General features: G+C 44.3%; 1 protein-coding gene across 1 annotated transcript in view; it reads left to right on the top strand.

Moving 5' to 3' along the window:
* znf804b (zinc finger protein 804B) overlaps nt 1-14,712 on the top strand; it is a 28,334-nt gene extending 13,622 nt beyond the window's left edge. The window contains 4 exon segments of the mRNA XM_031853179.1: nt 5,215-5,352; nt 8,856-8,986; nt 9,736-13,634; nt 13,637-14,712. Of these exon segments, the coding sequence (XP_031709039.1) occupies nt 5,215-5,352; nt 8,856-8,986; nt 9,736-13,634; nt 13,637-13,755 (4,287 nt within the window). The 3' untranslated portion in view covers nt 13,756-14,712.
* Nucleotides 14,713-16,276: the final 1,564 nt, after the last annotated feature.

Raw genomic sequence — 16,276 nt, 5'->3', positions numbered from 1 at the left:
CTTAAAAGGTCAGAGGGAGACGGAACATTCGGTTATATTTTGAGCAGGACACAATGGAAAGATGAATGCTGATGATTCATGGTGTGTAGAGGCCGTTTCTTAAGATAGCACACAGTTTATGAGTCACGACACACCTGACTCTGGATCATTGGAATAGTCTGTGCATGTGGTGGTAATCTTGCTTTGTGAATTATTTTTGCCTGTCTACTGTCTCCTTCACAGAGTTGGTTGCTGGCAGTGTGTGAGATGACGTTGGTCACTGGTGCTAACACATCTGTCCTTTTGGCTAAAAGAAGCATCGGACCGTATCTATGGTCAACACATCTGCGGTTCAGACTGGGGTTGCTCTGCTTGTTCTAGCCATACTTCTAACTGGCTTTAATGATCTGGAGCAAACAAAGATACACCAACATCATCAGATGGTTTCACAAAATACCGGCCGGGACGTACATGCAGATGCATGCACACACGCCAGATTAATAAATCGGTGGGTACTGGCCATAGAGGCATATTAAAGGCAGTCAAGGGAGATGCATTAGGGCTGTAAATACCAGCTCATTAACACTCAGCGATCCTATTTGGCAGTCTGTGTTCTTATGTGTGTGTGTGTGTGTGTGTTTGTGCTCGCAAATGTGTCTGTCGCCGAGATCTACAGGTCATTACAGTAACAAGCAACTTAGCCCTCGGGTCAGCTGCCATTAGCTACAGAAGAATGGCCAGAAATCAACACGGCAACGCCAGACTCTCACACTGCCAGACTTTCTCCACTAGTGCATGTGTGAATGCATGTGTGAATGCATGTGTGTCTGATGGAGATAATCACAAGAACACTTTAGAGAAAGGGCAGAGATGAAAACAGAGAGGCATTTAGACTGCGATGGGGGGACAGAGCTGGAGCGAACAGATTTGCTGAATTATTTTTGTACCACTAATGGAATTGTTTCTATTCATTACAGTGGCCAAGTTAGGGTGATAATTATAGGCAAAGATAATTCAAGACTTAATTGGGCTTGATAAACAGTTATGAATTGTTTATTGAATTGTCCTCACAAGGCACAGTAGCAATTTGAATTTCTCTGAATTGGTAAATGTCACTGTTAGTCCCTGTGTCACTCTCCTCTCTTTACTTTCAAGATTCATTTCATCTTAAAATAAGCAGATGTCCTTTATGTTTTTCAGAGATCTGGTCTTGTACTCTCCAAATGTTGCTTTATAAAAAGCACCACTCATTAGATTTTGTCCATAATAAATCAACACTGTTATACTTAACAATAGCATCATGCATAGATTAACACAGCTGGAAAGAAGCAACGTTTTTTTGTTGTTATTGAAGAACAATAGTTTCCTCAAAGTAAGCCATGTTCATGAAGTTTTTATCTCCCCCCTGCAGTTGAAGTACTCTTCAGTTAATATATTTGAACAGAGAGAATCTGTTACCACCAGTTATGTTGGGCTCTCTTTTACTCTCTCTCTCTCTGGATTTATTATGCAAGCTGAGGCATAGTTTTTGCTAGTTTGGATATGTTTTGAATTTCATACTCAACCAAGATTGCAATTAAAACGTGTGGTGCCATGTTGTTAACAATTATCATATATGAACAGTTTTTTCTCACTATGTCCAAGCCAACACAATTTAAGTCAGAAGTAGCACAAATTCAAATCCTGGAAATGATATTTCTTTAAGCCTATAGTTGATCACTCTGTGCGTTAAGCCCCAGCCAAACATCCCGTTTTAACAGGAAATACATCACATTAAGGAGGCAAACTCCTCTCAAAAGAGTGACTGTGCTGTAAAATCACTCTGTAAATCTTTCCTCACACTCTGTCCGGGATCGGAGTCCAGCCATCCATGGAATTACTGTTCAATATTTAATTACAACTACTGAGAAATTGACCATTCAGACGAGTGAAACAATTTAGCTCAAGTGCAGTAAATGTCTGTAAACTATTTAAATTATTTATTTTAATGTAATTGATTAAATCGTAGCAAATTCTTCAAAAGATTAAACTGCACTGAACATATTCAAGTCCCTGTACATAAATTCTTTATCACTCTGAGCATTACAGTAGCTTCATTTCCAATGTTTCCATCGTATATGCATTTCATGTCATTTCCAACAAATGTTAAAATGTGTTCTGCCGAATTTTCTTTTCTTTTTTGAAGATCAGCACATTGTTTAGTAGATGGCTGAAGAAAAAAAGCAAACCTTTAAAAAAGAAATAGCTGATGGCATATGAATAGTGGTTAAAGCTAGTTCCAATTGCAGACTTGGCCTCAAACATCCAGCCTCTCTCTGTCCTTGAGGTTCCAAGCAGTCAGCTTACTGTCAAGATGTTAGTAAGAGTTAAGTTATGACAGTGATAAGCATATTATCTCAGGGGTCTCCGGTTTTCTGTGTAGATCAGAAGTCTTGAAGGTCAAGATCACCAGACGAAAAATTCTGAAAAGCTTTTAATTATGCTTCTTTGAAATCTCCATAAGTCTTTCTATAGTATGCTTACAACTAATGAGGGTGTCATTTTTTTTATTTTATATGCCATAAAAGTTCAACAGGGCAGTTTGACTGGGTAAGATGGCAGTGAGGTGATTGCCGCCAAAGCTTTGATCTGCAGAACTCCCAGAGGTTTCTCAAGGGACTGTGTCTTTCTAAAGACTTTCTTGTGAATACATTGTATATCATTACTTTCCAGTGCACACATTTCCAAACGCTGACATACCACGTGTGCAAAACACTTTAAGCGTGACCTGTTCATTTCCACAGAAGCTCGGGACATTGAATTACATGCGTGTGTGTGCCTGAAACTCCAGTTATGGTTTCTTAACAATTCTTATTTCTGGCATAATTTCAGCTATGAAGAGGAATAACATGGCACTTCTCGCACAAATTGAGGATAAGCGAAAAGAAGAAAAAAAGCTCATTCACATAAACACTCACACGCATAATCCTACAAAACAATCACTGTCCGTTTAGGTCTGCATATATCAGCTGTGCTTTCTCTGCAAACACATTTGTACTAGTGAGGTAAATTCAGGTCTATGTTAATCTAGCACTGGTATATCAGGTTGACAGACTATGTGCGAGTGTGCATGCATAAGTGTGTTTGTGTTTGTGTGGATGTAATTCTGTAAGCATGTCTATTCATTCTGTGTTGGTGCATAAGGGTATAGAAATCATATTAGGTGTATTTATTTAAGGCAAATGAAAGCTCTCATGTATGACTTTATTCAGCAGGAAAATGCATGCCAGGAGGTCTCTGACATAAACAAATGGCTCCTGAGTTCAGACACACACACACACACACACACACACACACACACACACACACACACATTTTCTGCTTCCTTGCATTTACACCTTTTCTCATGTACATACACCCCTCTTTCTGTGTAAATTCTGTTTAAATCTCTCCCTCTTCAAAATAATTACAGAATGCAGAGAGGTGAGAAGAAAGGGTTCGGGGGTAAAAAGGCAAGTAGGCAGAAATATGCATGTACACACATAAAATGAGTATATGAAGACATGCACTTACACAGCTTCTAATCTTGCATAAGCCCAACGGTTGACAAATAAACAGCTTTCAGTATCTCAATCTCTTCACCCTGGCACCACTCAAAGAAAGGCCGCTCTGGGTGATTGGATCATTTCCTGGTCGTGACTTAAGCCTGCAAGGCAGATCGATGCCACGGCGGTACACACACAGAGTAACACAGGATTAATGTATATTAGTTACCTTTCTGCTGATTTCAGTGTAGGAGAGTCCTGTCCGCTTGGTCCTTTCTTCAGCCTCCTCTCCACTTCACCCAATCTGACTGAAAGCCAGATGGAAAGAGCCAAAGGGAGGACAGTTGTTTTCTCTGTATGTGTGTTTAAGTGTGTGTGTGTGTGTGTGTGTGTGTGTGTGTGTGTGTAGTTATTATGTAATTATAATTGTAATTTATGTGTGAAAAGTAATGACATGAACAGGGATTGTTACTCCGTGGTAATAATAATGCCAGGTGTTTGTGAATGTCTGCGACGGCAGGCAGGGGTCATTTCTTCTCTTGTCTGCATTCCTATCCTCCCTCTCTTTTCCTCTCACCTCTGTTCCCGTGTGCAGGCATATTACTGAAGCAAATTGGGGCCAATAGACTCTGTCACTGCATGACCTAGGGCTCACCAAACAGAAAAGAAACAAGCTAGACAGAGAGAAAAAGGCAAATAGAGGGGATAAAAGGGGAGATAGAAGAAAGAATAAAGAGTGAGTTAGTGGGGGGAAAAAAGGCTGGGAAATCAGGAGAGCGAGCAAAGCGATGGAGAAAAGCCAAGAGATGGACGGAGGGAAGGAAAGAAGCAGAGAGTGAGAGAAAGAAGTGACAACCTCAAATTAAATTCCCATCATGTCAGTGTAGAACAGAATTCAATAGTGTTTATTGGCAGCCCCCAGCCTCAGGGAAATTACATTCTGAAGCAGAGCATGGCATGAATGCACACACAACCCTAAACATGTGCACGCGCCCACACACGCATATACACACACAAGCACACACATCTGTTGTACACAACACAGTGCATGTCCTCGAACCCCCCCAAAAAGGCCCTCTGGCTGATGTGAGCATGCAGACAAGCGATTTATCCCCTGAGATCCATGTGCCATTAGTCCAGAATGTGTATCTATGTCCATGCGCTATTTGCGCGCCTCTATGTGTGTATTAGTCTGAAAGTTCTTCACGTGCACGGTTTTGCCAGTGTACAAAAGACCAAGTTGTACATTTAAGAAGCTCAGTTTTTCTGTCTGTCGGCCACAATTGCCACTTTCCCTGCAGTCAGACTCAGACTATTTGCCATTAAAGTACATACACAGGGTTCTATTACAGTGGCTGTATTAAATGTGTCCCCAGGCTCAAGTAGCCATGAACACAGGGCTTCAGTGCCTTTGTCCAACCTCCAGCAGCAGCAGCAGCAAAAGCAGCACACTTTAATGGGAAGCTGTTTAACAGTTTTATGCAGAGCACATGTAGAGGCTATTACTGCTGATGTCTCTGGGATGCAGATTTGCTCTAAATGGCTAACAATCTGCTATTCTTTCAACCCTCCTCCCCCTACTCCTCTTGCTCTCTATCTCTGCCCCTTTAACCCTTCATGTCTCGGTCTGTTTATGCCTCTATCTCGACTCTCTTTCATTTTTCTCCTCCTACCCCTCCAATGCACTCACTTTGTCTTTCTCTTTCTCCAGGAGCATGCAGAGAGGGCTTTGGGCTGCTCAGTGGAGGATCTGAAGGCTCTTTTCTACTGTGAGCTGTGTCACAAGCAGTACCTCAGACACCAGGAGTTTGACAACCACATCAACTCCTACGACCATGCACACAAACAGGTACATGGGATGCACCGGCACTGCAGTTACACACACACACACACACACACACACACATGCTATGTAACAGCACACATGCAGACATTTCTTATGATCTCTTGTCATGGAATTTGGGTGTGTTAGCTTTATGCATGTTGACGGAAAGCTACTTTACATTTCCATGTCAATCTGCCCATTGGGTACAGTTTCCCAGCAGGCAACAGTAGGAGTGTGACAACCGCATCATCTCTTACAGCACACACACAGAGGTGGAACTTGTGGCAGATACTCACACATATAATGTAGACACACTCGTAGCAACTGAAAAATATTATTAATCATAAGGTGCACAGTATTTATTTTTAAATAATGAATTTAAAATCTTAAAATCAAAGTCCCACATTTATAATAACTAGTGCAGTGCATACATACATGCATACATACAAATAGACACTTTTCCATTTTAGTTAGATGGAAGATTATTTTTTTTCTGGTTCAAAATTTAGAGCACTTGATTTGTATGTATCTGATACATAAGGATGCTGCTACAAAATGCACTTTAATAAATAAATAAATATTCTGTACCAAATAATACATGGGGCTATTAGCATTGCTCAAGTATGATTCTATTATTCCGGTTTGGACACGATGAGACCAATGGACCATTAGGAAAGGGCCCGGCAGCAGGTTTTCTCCTGCGTTCTGCTTCCACATCCATTTTCATACACAACCTCCACTCTGGACTAACAAGCTGAAGGTTCTGCTGATAGCACATTCTCCCACAGCTATCTGTTGTCATGCCAAGGCATACACACATACAAAAACATACAGACATGCACTTCCCCGTGTACACACTTGTCCACAAACACAGGCAATCTCTCAACCAAGTCAAGCCACTTCCTACTTCTAAACGCTCACACTGTGCAACATGAAATAAACATGAAATAAGACTGTTCCTTCACTGTCATTGTATTTTGAAAATGAATCGAAGCAACTGCAGGCCAATGTTAATGCTTTGTTTTAGCCAGCGGCAGGGACATGAAACGAGCTGCATGAGGCACTGAGCTGACAGTAGCCACTGGCACTGTAGGAACACACACACATACAGGCATGCATGCACACTACTGAGCAGACAACAGATGAAATTCTAGCTGAAGCGAGCTTCCCTGCAGGAGTATTGGCTTTGGATAATGGCAGCTGATTGCGTTTGTTCTGTCTCCTTTCCTTGTCATCGATTCAGGGATGAACATCTCTGAATGCAGCGCTTCATCAGCATTTACTGCTGATTACAGAAATTGCTCATTACAAGAGAATTATACTCCCTTTTAAATAAAAGGGCAATCAGCCCATTAGCATGGCCCCTCACATGCTACCTAAGAATACACCAATCCTCATTCTAAGGCCCTTGTGGATTTGAAATGAATCAACTCTGACTCATCCGTAGTTGCCTCATCCTGAGCACTCCTTAACACATCTAAAGGAATATTGATCGAGGCTTTGACAGATGGATTGAGCTTCACAACACATAGCTAGACTGGCATGTTGGAGAGTGATATCGCTTCAAGCTGTTGGGGACATGACATCCTCTTTGAAGACAAAAGTATCCGCTTTAAAGTGTGAAACGGAAATATCTCTGCACCGTGTGCTCTCTGAAAATGGTTTTGTGTGCAACATTTTGTTTGGCTCTAAATATAGCTACAGGTTTCCCTGCAGTGGGATCTGTTTTTAAGAGAGAACAATAACCTGGCAGAGTGCAAATGCAAGAGGAAGGAGGAAGAATGCATCTTCATACATTCCATCTATTATAAACTGTTCTCTCTCTCCCTCAGTCATTGCCATGGACAGCTACTCTGATCTTTTCTTCCTCCTCTTTCCTAGCTCTGTCCGCAATCGTTCATTATGTATGCCTCTCTGCTTGAACATGATTAATATTTCCCATAGAATGAGTTTAGCATCAAAGCCACTCAAAACTCCTTACCACACACTAACAAACACACACATGTGTTCTCTAACACATCTACAATGTACAAGCACCTATACTGTATGTTTAAGGGACACAAATCCACAAGTGCTGCTCCGTTGGCACATACTCAAGACTTGCTGTCTTCAGTGAGCTGACAGTGGGATGTTAAGCAACGAGCAATAATGTCAAAAGACACCCGATTGTGTAAGACTCAGCAGAGATTAACCTGACGACTGTCAGCTCCAGCATAAGATCTGGGTGTGAAAGAGAGTGAGTGTATAAATAAATCTGATGTCTGAGTGGCTAATCTGATGTGTGCATGTGTGCGTGTGTTTGTGCAATACATACTGTATGGATGAATAATAGCGTAACATAATCTAAAAGTGAGAGTGGTGTAATCCTGTTGCAACTTATACTACAGGATCAATTCACAACTATGTAAAATAAACAACAAATCCTAAATTTATAAGCCGTGGGTGGATTGCACGTTGAGGTAGCTAAAAAATATACTAGCGAGAGAGAATAAGACAGGAGATAAGAGGGATAGTGGTGCACGATACTGCAGCTATTCCCAAACTCCTTAGTCCCTCCTTAGCCTTCAGACATACTGTAGAACACACCAGCATGCACATGCACACACACACACACACACACACACACACACACACACACACACACACACATATACACCTGCCAAGCATGGATAAAGGAGGGATTAAAGTGTGTCAGAAAAGGAAACTGGAGAGAGAGGCATGAATCATTGTTTCCCTTAGAGGACTGGCACACCTGGTTATAAACACATAGTTTCACACATGTACAAATACACACATGAGAACTCACACAAAAAAAAACCTCAAAATTGAGGTAATTGTTATTTTTTATGCACTATGATGGGGATGAAGACCCACCAGTTTACTCAAAATTAAATCACCCACTACTCACTACCATGGTGTGCGAGTTATGTTATGTTTCTTGCATTTGTGCATACACACTCACACACACACACACACATACATTCTGGCATTTTTCCAGCAGAAATCTCTTGACGATGTCTCAGATGGTTATTTTGCCAATGTGTAATTTCAGCAACGACAAATGTACCCTTTGCTGCACTCCAGCTAAAGAGCAGATCAGTCATTGGATCAGCTTGTCTTTCAAACCAAGCTGTCACGACTGACGGAGGGCTGAACATTTTCGAAATTGCAGTGGCAAAATCATCATCGTCATTAAATCACTCATGCCACTCATCTCAACTGCGTATGTAATCTGCTATTCACCAGTTGAGATGTGTTTGCTTTCAAGCTGTGTGTTGGGAAAAAGATGCTTTCTTCCAGGCTGAATGGAGTTAATTGGACATGAGCTTAGAAGGAGAACATCTGCAAACGCTGCTGACTGATGTGTAGGTTTGAAAGACAGCTGCCTGCAGAGAGCTTCCGAAAACTAATTTCTCCTTCTCTCTTCTCTTTGTCCAACTCTTGTGCTTCTCGCTACCCTGTGCCCTCCACATACTTTTTCTGTCCCCCCCCCCGCCTCTGTACCCCTTCATTTTCACTTCCTGCAGAGGCTGAAGGAACTCAAGCACAGGGAGTTCGCTCGCAACGTGACCTCAAAATCATGGAAGGACCAGCGCAAACAGGAGAAGGCTCTCAGACGTCTGCACCAGCTCGCACAGCTGCAACAGGAAAACCAGCGGTGAGTGGGAGGAGAGTGTGTTTGTGTGTCTGTGGCAGTGTGTTAGTCTAATGAGACCAGGGGCAGGAGTCCAGAGGGGTTAGAGTGTGTCACATCCAGTCAACGTTTATTTCATTTGATGGATGTATCCACAGACGTTAGAGCACCGGTTGTCCTGGATAGGCCACATGTGAAGTAAATATAACATGAAGACACATTGATGCTCTGAGAGTAGATGATTTGTAGGAGAAGATGTGAGTTTTAGTGAAGTGGAAAAAAGGTGTTTTTAAGACATAACTAAAATGAGTAAAACAAGTTCAACGATGAAAGCTTGCCTCTGTGTTTGCACACCGACAGCAATCAAAACAATGGATACAAAAATAATACATCATACATATTATAATCATCTTGATTACGCCTATTCCCTGTGCAATTATGTGTTTTCTTATCATCAGGCAATAATATGTGAACAGCATTACTGTGAATGCCAATGTTAAGCCTCTTCTTGTTTTTCTTCATGTCTTTCTTTCTGTGGTTCTTTGTTCGTTTCTTTTCTTTCTCAATGGAAAACTCATTCTATCTATCCATCTATCTATCTATCTATCTATCTATCTATCTACTATCTATCTACTAAGGTATTATTCTCATGATTTGAATTCATCTATCAATTCAATCAATTACAGTTTAATTTATTTGAAATAATCCAAGCTTAAGTGATGTGAAGTTAAATCAATTCAAATCAAGAACACTTCTATCACTCTCTGTTTCAGAGTCCCAGGAAGCACTTCTGGACTAAGAAGTGCAGTCAGGGCTGTGAGACAGCAGCAAGATAAAGACAAGGACCAAAGCGACCGCATCCCTGAGAACAAACCTGAACCCTTCAACCACACCCATAGACCCCCTCCTACACAACCCAGATCAGCACGTCTCAGCCACCCGCCAGAAGATCCATGTCAATCTCCCTCCCAGATGCCGCTGGCCACTGCTCTAGCTGAGTCCCCACTAATCACACATCCGGCATCCAATACGGACCATTCTGCAGTGTACCCCCAGTCCTGCCTGGGCTTACATCCCCAGCTGCCTCTCCCTGGGCGGGGGAAAGTGGGAGGCAGACTTGGCGTGTCCTTCTGCTTCTCACGCAGAGGGCCCAGGCTTGAGCCTTCTGCCTCTGTCTTCTCAGACCTGGAAGAGGAGGAGAGAGAGAAGAGGGAACAAATGAAAGAAAGGATAAAGATGATGATGGAAAACATTGACAGGAAAATTGGGGCAACAGAGGAGGGCAAACACAGTGAGTGTGAAAAGCACGAGTCCAGATCTGACAGTGTTAGTCTTAACGACACAGGGCCAGTTCCCAGAGAGGCTGCCAGAGAAGAGGGGGAGATTGAAACAAGAGATGCAGTGAAAGGACACTCTACTATTTCCACAGCAGCACCTGATAATCAGAGCCACGATTCACAATGCTTGCTACCACAGACCCAGGTGGCCCTATGGGGCACAGCACTAACAGGGTCACACATGGACACTGAGCACACGGATAGCGAGACAGACAGAAAGCCAGAAACAGAGCGGGGGATGGAGGAGAGTCAGTATATGCGTGTGCTGGGGAAAGATGGCTCCACCCGTCTGAGATGGCCTGTCAATTTGCTTATGGTCACCAAGTCTCAACCATACATCTCCTACAGCTGCAACCCACTCTGTTTGAACCCACAACAACCAGAACAACTCACAGAGGATCTGCGGGAGTCACAACAAAATCAGTTGTCTGCTCTCTCAGATGAATCAGATCTACGTGTGCCATCTATTCTTACACCAGATGCTCCTTCCTGTTTAGAAAGACAGACAAGACAAGAGCTGAAAGCACACATACAGGAAGCTGAGGATCATATCGATGTGGGGACAGAAGCACACAAGTTGCTAAAGAACGAAAACCTTTCATCGTCAGAAACAAGACCAGAAAGAGGAAGATGCTCGCTAAGTATGGATGATAATGTGAGGGCAGCCTCCATACCATTTGACCCCACTCATAGTGAGAGCTTTGACACAAACTCCCAGAATCCACTGAGAGGCAGATTAGGGGGTGCAAGAGGGATCAGGGAGAGAGCCATCATATCTCTGAGCTGTAAATTAGAGTCTGTCACCCAGCCTGGCACACAGAGGATGTGCACCAGCCCGTCCAGGTGTGACTGTGGGAGTGAGACAATGTGCAAGTGTGCCAGTGCTCCACAGCCGTACGTGGGCGTCTCAGAAGTGTCACGCAAAAAGAGGAAAGCCAGCACAAAGAAACACAAGCTGGGAAAGAAGAAGAGGGGTGAGAGGGAAAAAGCTTCAAACAAGCGCCAATCAGCAAGGTGCAAAGTGAGGAGTGTTGTCTCTACAGTCTCCATTGGCACAGAGAGGAGTGGAGAAGCTGGAGGGAGCTGGGGGAAGAAAAGGAGGCAAAGGGAGATGAGGATGAGGACGGTGCAGGGAGCTGGGAGCAGCTGTCTCCTGGGAAGATGTGAGGCTGAGCCAGTATCTGTCCCTGTCAGGAAGAGGAGGCCTCACAGGAGCCTCAGCACTGAATCCCAGTCACAGCCAGACAGAGAGCAGGCAGAGCACTGCAGTGCCTACTCCCAGCTCGCCAGACACACAGCAGACAGACACAACGAGGGGGAGGGAAAGCGAGACGGCGGTGCAGTGACTTTTCCCTCGCGGTCTCACTTCTTCTTACACTCTTTCTCACCAGGATGTAACTCAAAGCTGTTTTGGGAAAGGGGTCTCCATAGCAACCCCAGGAGTTTCATTGACTGCTGTTACCCTGACAACAGCTGTGGTTGCAGCCCGGCGAGAAAGAGAAAACTCCTCCACGGGGACAGGAAATCCATTCATACTAAGCGGAAGAGTTTGAGGCATCGTGAAGTCTGGGAGGAGACAGAGAGGGGCAGGAACATGGGAGGGCATTCAGGTTACAGAGACAGGGGCCCGATTTCAGACACAGAACAATGGGAGTGGTTGAGGGGGGGCTATCCTCGAGGTAGTGAGGTGGGCAGGTCAAGAAGTGGGTGGAGATCGAGAAACAGAGCAGTGGAATGGGATCGGGTGGCAAAGTTTAGCCCCAGTCCGAGCAGCTGGGGCAGGAGAGGCCGACGTCTGAGCACAGAAGATGTAGACTGGGACAGATGCAGCGTGGACAGATGGACATGGGGCAGCAGTGACAGCTGGGAAGACAGGGGGACACACAGATCCACATCAGGCTCCAGGACAGGAGCAGAGCGCAGAGACAGCCCGGGCTGTGTGTGGAAATGTGCAGGCACCAGACGCTCAAGCTCCGGACACTTCTCCAGCCCTGAGTGGTGGACAAGTACGCAGACATACAGCCCCCAGAGTGTGATCAACACACAGTCCAGCAGGTGCCACAGCCCGCGCTCCTGCAGCCCCTGCAGCAGCACCAGCGTATCCGAGCTAAGCTGGGAGTGGAGCAGGAGCAGTACCTGCTCAGGAGTCACAGCCGATGGGTTGACAGTTAGCTCCGGCAGGACGTCCTCCGTAGCTCCAGGACTCTCATCTGAGGCCCCTCAGGAGGCAAAAAAGCAGAGCAGCCCGATGTCCACTTCATCCGGCCTTACCTCTTGTTCCTTCTCTCATTCCTCGCCTCACAGATCCTATGTTGCTCCCACAGTCCCGAGCCTCAACACACACCATTGTAACACAAGCCCTTCTCAACTTAAGGAGCCCAATACACAGTCTGACCTTGTACATAGACCCTCCGCTCCTGTCGACACAAGCAGGTCAGGCACAACTCTTCCAGGACTATCTCCGAATAAGTCTCTGCCACAGAAACCAGCCAGAATGTTGCTTCTCCCTCTCATAGGGAAACTACCTGCAATCCAGAGAAAGGCCAGAAGGAACAAAGGGTTGCTGGAGAAGAGTCAGGAGAAGGAGGGAGAGGAGGAGGAGGAGACCAGGGGCAGTGGAATGGATCCTGGAGCGGTCGTCAACAGTCAAAAATGTCCTCTGGACACGGTTGAGTCAAACCCCAGCAACACTTCAAGTCTCTGCCTGACGCGGATTAGGACTGAAGACAAGCAGACAGGTAGCGAGACAGCTCTGCCAATCAGCTTTACTGCTGAGGAGATGGACAAATACCGCCTCCTGCAAGAGCAGGCGAGAGAGCACATGCAGAAAGTCCTGGAACAGATGCAAGAGAGCGCAGATATACACGCAGAGACAAACTACACACACACGGCACAGACAGAGAACTGTGGGACTGTAGAGGAACAATACACACCTGCGCATGTGCACAACACTTCACAGCCTCAAGCCCAGTCACTTCACACAGACACAATGCAAACACAGCACACCCTCCAGGTCAGTCTCCCACTTCCACATGTGGCCCCACAAGAGAACTTCACTCAACCCATGGCTCTAAGAGTCCCTAGCCTCCCCCCTCTCTCCAGCCTCCATCATATAATTTTACAACACGCAGCCCTCTCCATGCACCCCTCCTCCTCCTCATCCTCTTCCACCTCCTCCAACTCTCCTTCCATCCACCCACACCCAGCTCAGCTGCCTCACCCCCTGCTCCATCTCCACCCCTCCCTCCCTCATCACCTTCACCTCTCTCCCTTCTCCATATCCTCCCTGTTTCCCTCCATTCTGCTGTCCCATCATCCCATCCCTCTCCTCCCCCAGCCCCCGCTTTTCATGCGACCCCACTCGCTCCACTCTCCCAAGTAGCCTTGCAACCCTTGAACCCGCAGTCTTTCATGGAGAGAGCTTGGCCAGTGAGGTTTCAACAGAAGGCATTGTGATTTTCAAAGAGTGGCTGCCATGTTTATTTATCTTCCTTGGCAAAACAGATGAGTGAGTGAAAGAGAGGAACATTTTTGATTTGATGAAAGCCTGCTATTTGAAATGGGGTTGTATCAGTGCTTTTACTAGAATCAACTCCAATCACACACACACACACACACACACACACATACACGCTTACACACAAACAGCCCAACTATTGACTGTTTTCAAATGAAAATTTGTTTCTCGATCTAGCCTCTGCTGTGTTGAAGCAGACATAGTGAAAACAGACTTTGATCCTTTGCTTTTTCCATCATTCCTCATTCAGGGCCAGAAAAAAGGGAAAGGTGCACCTGCTATTCAAAGACAAGCTGGGCTTGTGTCATCCTCTCTCTTTCCTTCTGAACCACAGACAGACCGGCTGCCTTTTGAAGTAGCCTTCATGCCAGAAACAGAGGGGCAAGAAAGAGTGATAGTACTATCCCCTTATCGCCATTTCATACAGGTTATCTGAGTTAGAGTGTGACTTTCAACAAACATAAATGACGTTCCAGGGACCGGTAGGCTAGCACATCCATTTTAACCTTGGTGTATGCTGTATTTGAGTGTGTGCAACTGTGCGTGTATAAGAGGTACTTCTGCACTGACACACACAATAGGAAGGACGGAAACTACTTTCCATATCTGACACATGTAAAGACCTGTTTTGTCTCTCTAGTGTAAATAGTCTGGCAGTGAGTAATGATATTAGAATCATGGGATACAATAAAACAAAAGGTGGATTCAACCTTGACCAGTGGTACAATGCTTATTCCACAATCAACAGCTTCAGTGATACAAACACTTCTTTTCTTTTCATTGTCATATGTGAAATGAAAGCCTTTTTTTTTCTCGACACAGCATTTAACAAATCTGTTGTTGAGACAGCAATGAATGAATCGGATCTGCTACAATAAATGTTGGGTGAAAATGAACAGTCTTAAATGCTTTTTTCTTATTCTGTCTGATTCATGTTTATCGTGCAACATGTTGCAACATGATGAATAAGCTACTGTGTGGTTTACCCCATCTCAAAGTGAGGCCCAGGACTCCTCAGAGATCTTTAGAAGATCGCAGAGCTGTGGCTCCAAACCTGTCTTACTTGTGACCCATTAGGTTGAATCAATGTCTACTTAACCCCTTGTCACAGAGTGCATGTCTATGAACTGTGAGCATGTCAGTTGGGAAGGGAATTTTCCTGTTTGTGCTGTAAGTTTTAGATGTCACAGGAGGTAAAAATATACAGTATTTCACAAAGGAAGCAAAGATCAAAAAAGAGTAAACAAAGAAAACTCTGTGGCCGAATTAAAGATTGCTCATATCCTAAACTGGTGATCATCTTGAAAGCTTGAAAAACACTATTCTAGTGTGTCTGAAGAAAAGACAATGATGGCATTTAATAGGTTTGACCAGCAAGTGTAGCAATTCATTTAATAAAAAGGTGCAAATAATGTTTAAAATGTCTTTATTCTCCATTTCTAAATTATAGAAGGATCAGTCTGAAAATGTTTTTATTGTGTCAGTCATCGACTTAGATGCTGCCCTTTTCAAAAGTACCATTTTAATAGCACTAAATTAAAGTTAAATAGGCTTAATTGAGTGCTATTATGTTATATTATCCTATTCAATGCAAGATTCTCTGATTCGTTGACCACATTTCACGTCCAGTTTGACCAGGCGCAGACGTATTAAAGCTGCTTGCCAAACAGTTGATCACTACAGTGGCCGGCACTCAGGGAGCAGAACGCAGAGGAGAACAGAGCGGCATCCAGATGGTCCATGGACTTGGACTACCCAGAGTGCTTTGAGAGATTGGATTGATTTGCCCTACGTGATATTAGTGAACACAGCCCAACACGCAGCAAGCGGTGACATGAATACAGCAACAAAAACAAGACACAAAATGTACACTCCCAGTCCTGAGGTGTTGGCTAGAAATATAAGTCAACCCCTGCAGAGATTCTGTAATTAGAGCACAATTCCTCTTTTTCCTCCTTGTGACCCCTGAGCTTGCCCGTGTATATGTGTGTGTGTGTGTGTGTGTGTGTGTGTGTGTGTCTACAATTGTGTGAGTTTGTGAGAAACAGAGAATCCCTATCTCTCTCCACAGGACAGGAGATCAAACAGACTATGTGAAATATAGAGCAGCAATAATTAGCAGCTGTTACAGCATCAAACCTCTCTATCTCTACCTCTCGCTCTGACACACACACACACACACACACACACACACACACACACACACACACATCCTACTGCTCAGTTCTTATCCCAGACTTTAATTTAGAGATACTAAAATGAGCTGCAACTTCTCAGTCCTCCACTACTGATGATTGTGGAGATGATACAAAAATCAACCCACTGCATTTTTTTGCTCCATTTTCTCTCTGTTTCTTACGCATTAAAATCACTCGCGCAGTCTAAAGGGGGGAATGCAGGAGAAGAGCCACATCAGGGAAAGCTTAAAAGCAATTACAGTACTTGAACGAAAAACACAAA

This window comes from Anarrhichthys ocellatus, unplaced genomic scaffold (assembly GCF_004355925.1).
Source record: "Anarrhichthys ocellatus isolate YVR2014 unplaced genomic scaffold, GSC_Weel_1.0 scaffold13, whole genome shotgun sequence".
Lineage (NCBI taxonomy): Eukaryota > Metazoa > Chordata > Actinopteri > Perciformes > Anarhichadidae > Anarrhichthys > Anarrhichthys ocellatus.
The sequence above is the reverse complement of the archived record's forward strand: the minus strand, read 5'-3'. Positions and strand labels throughout refer to the sequence as shown.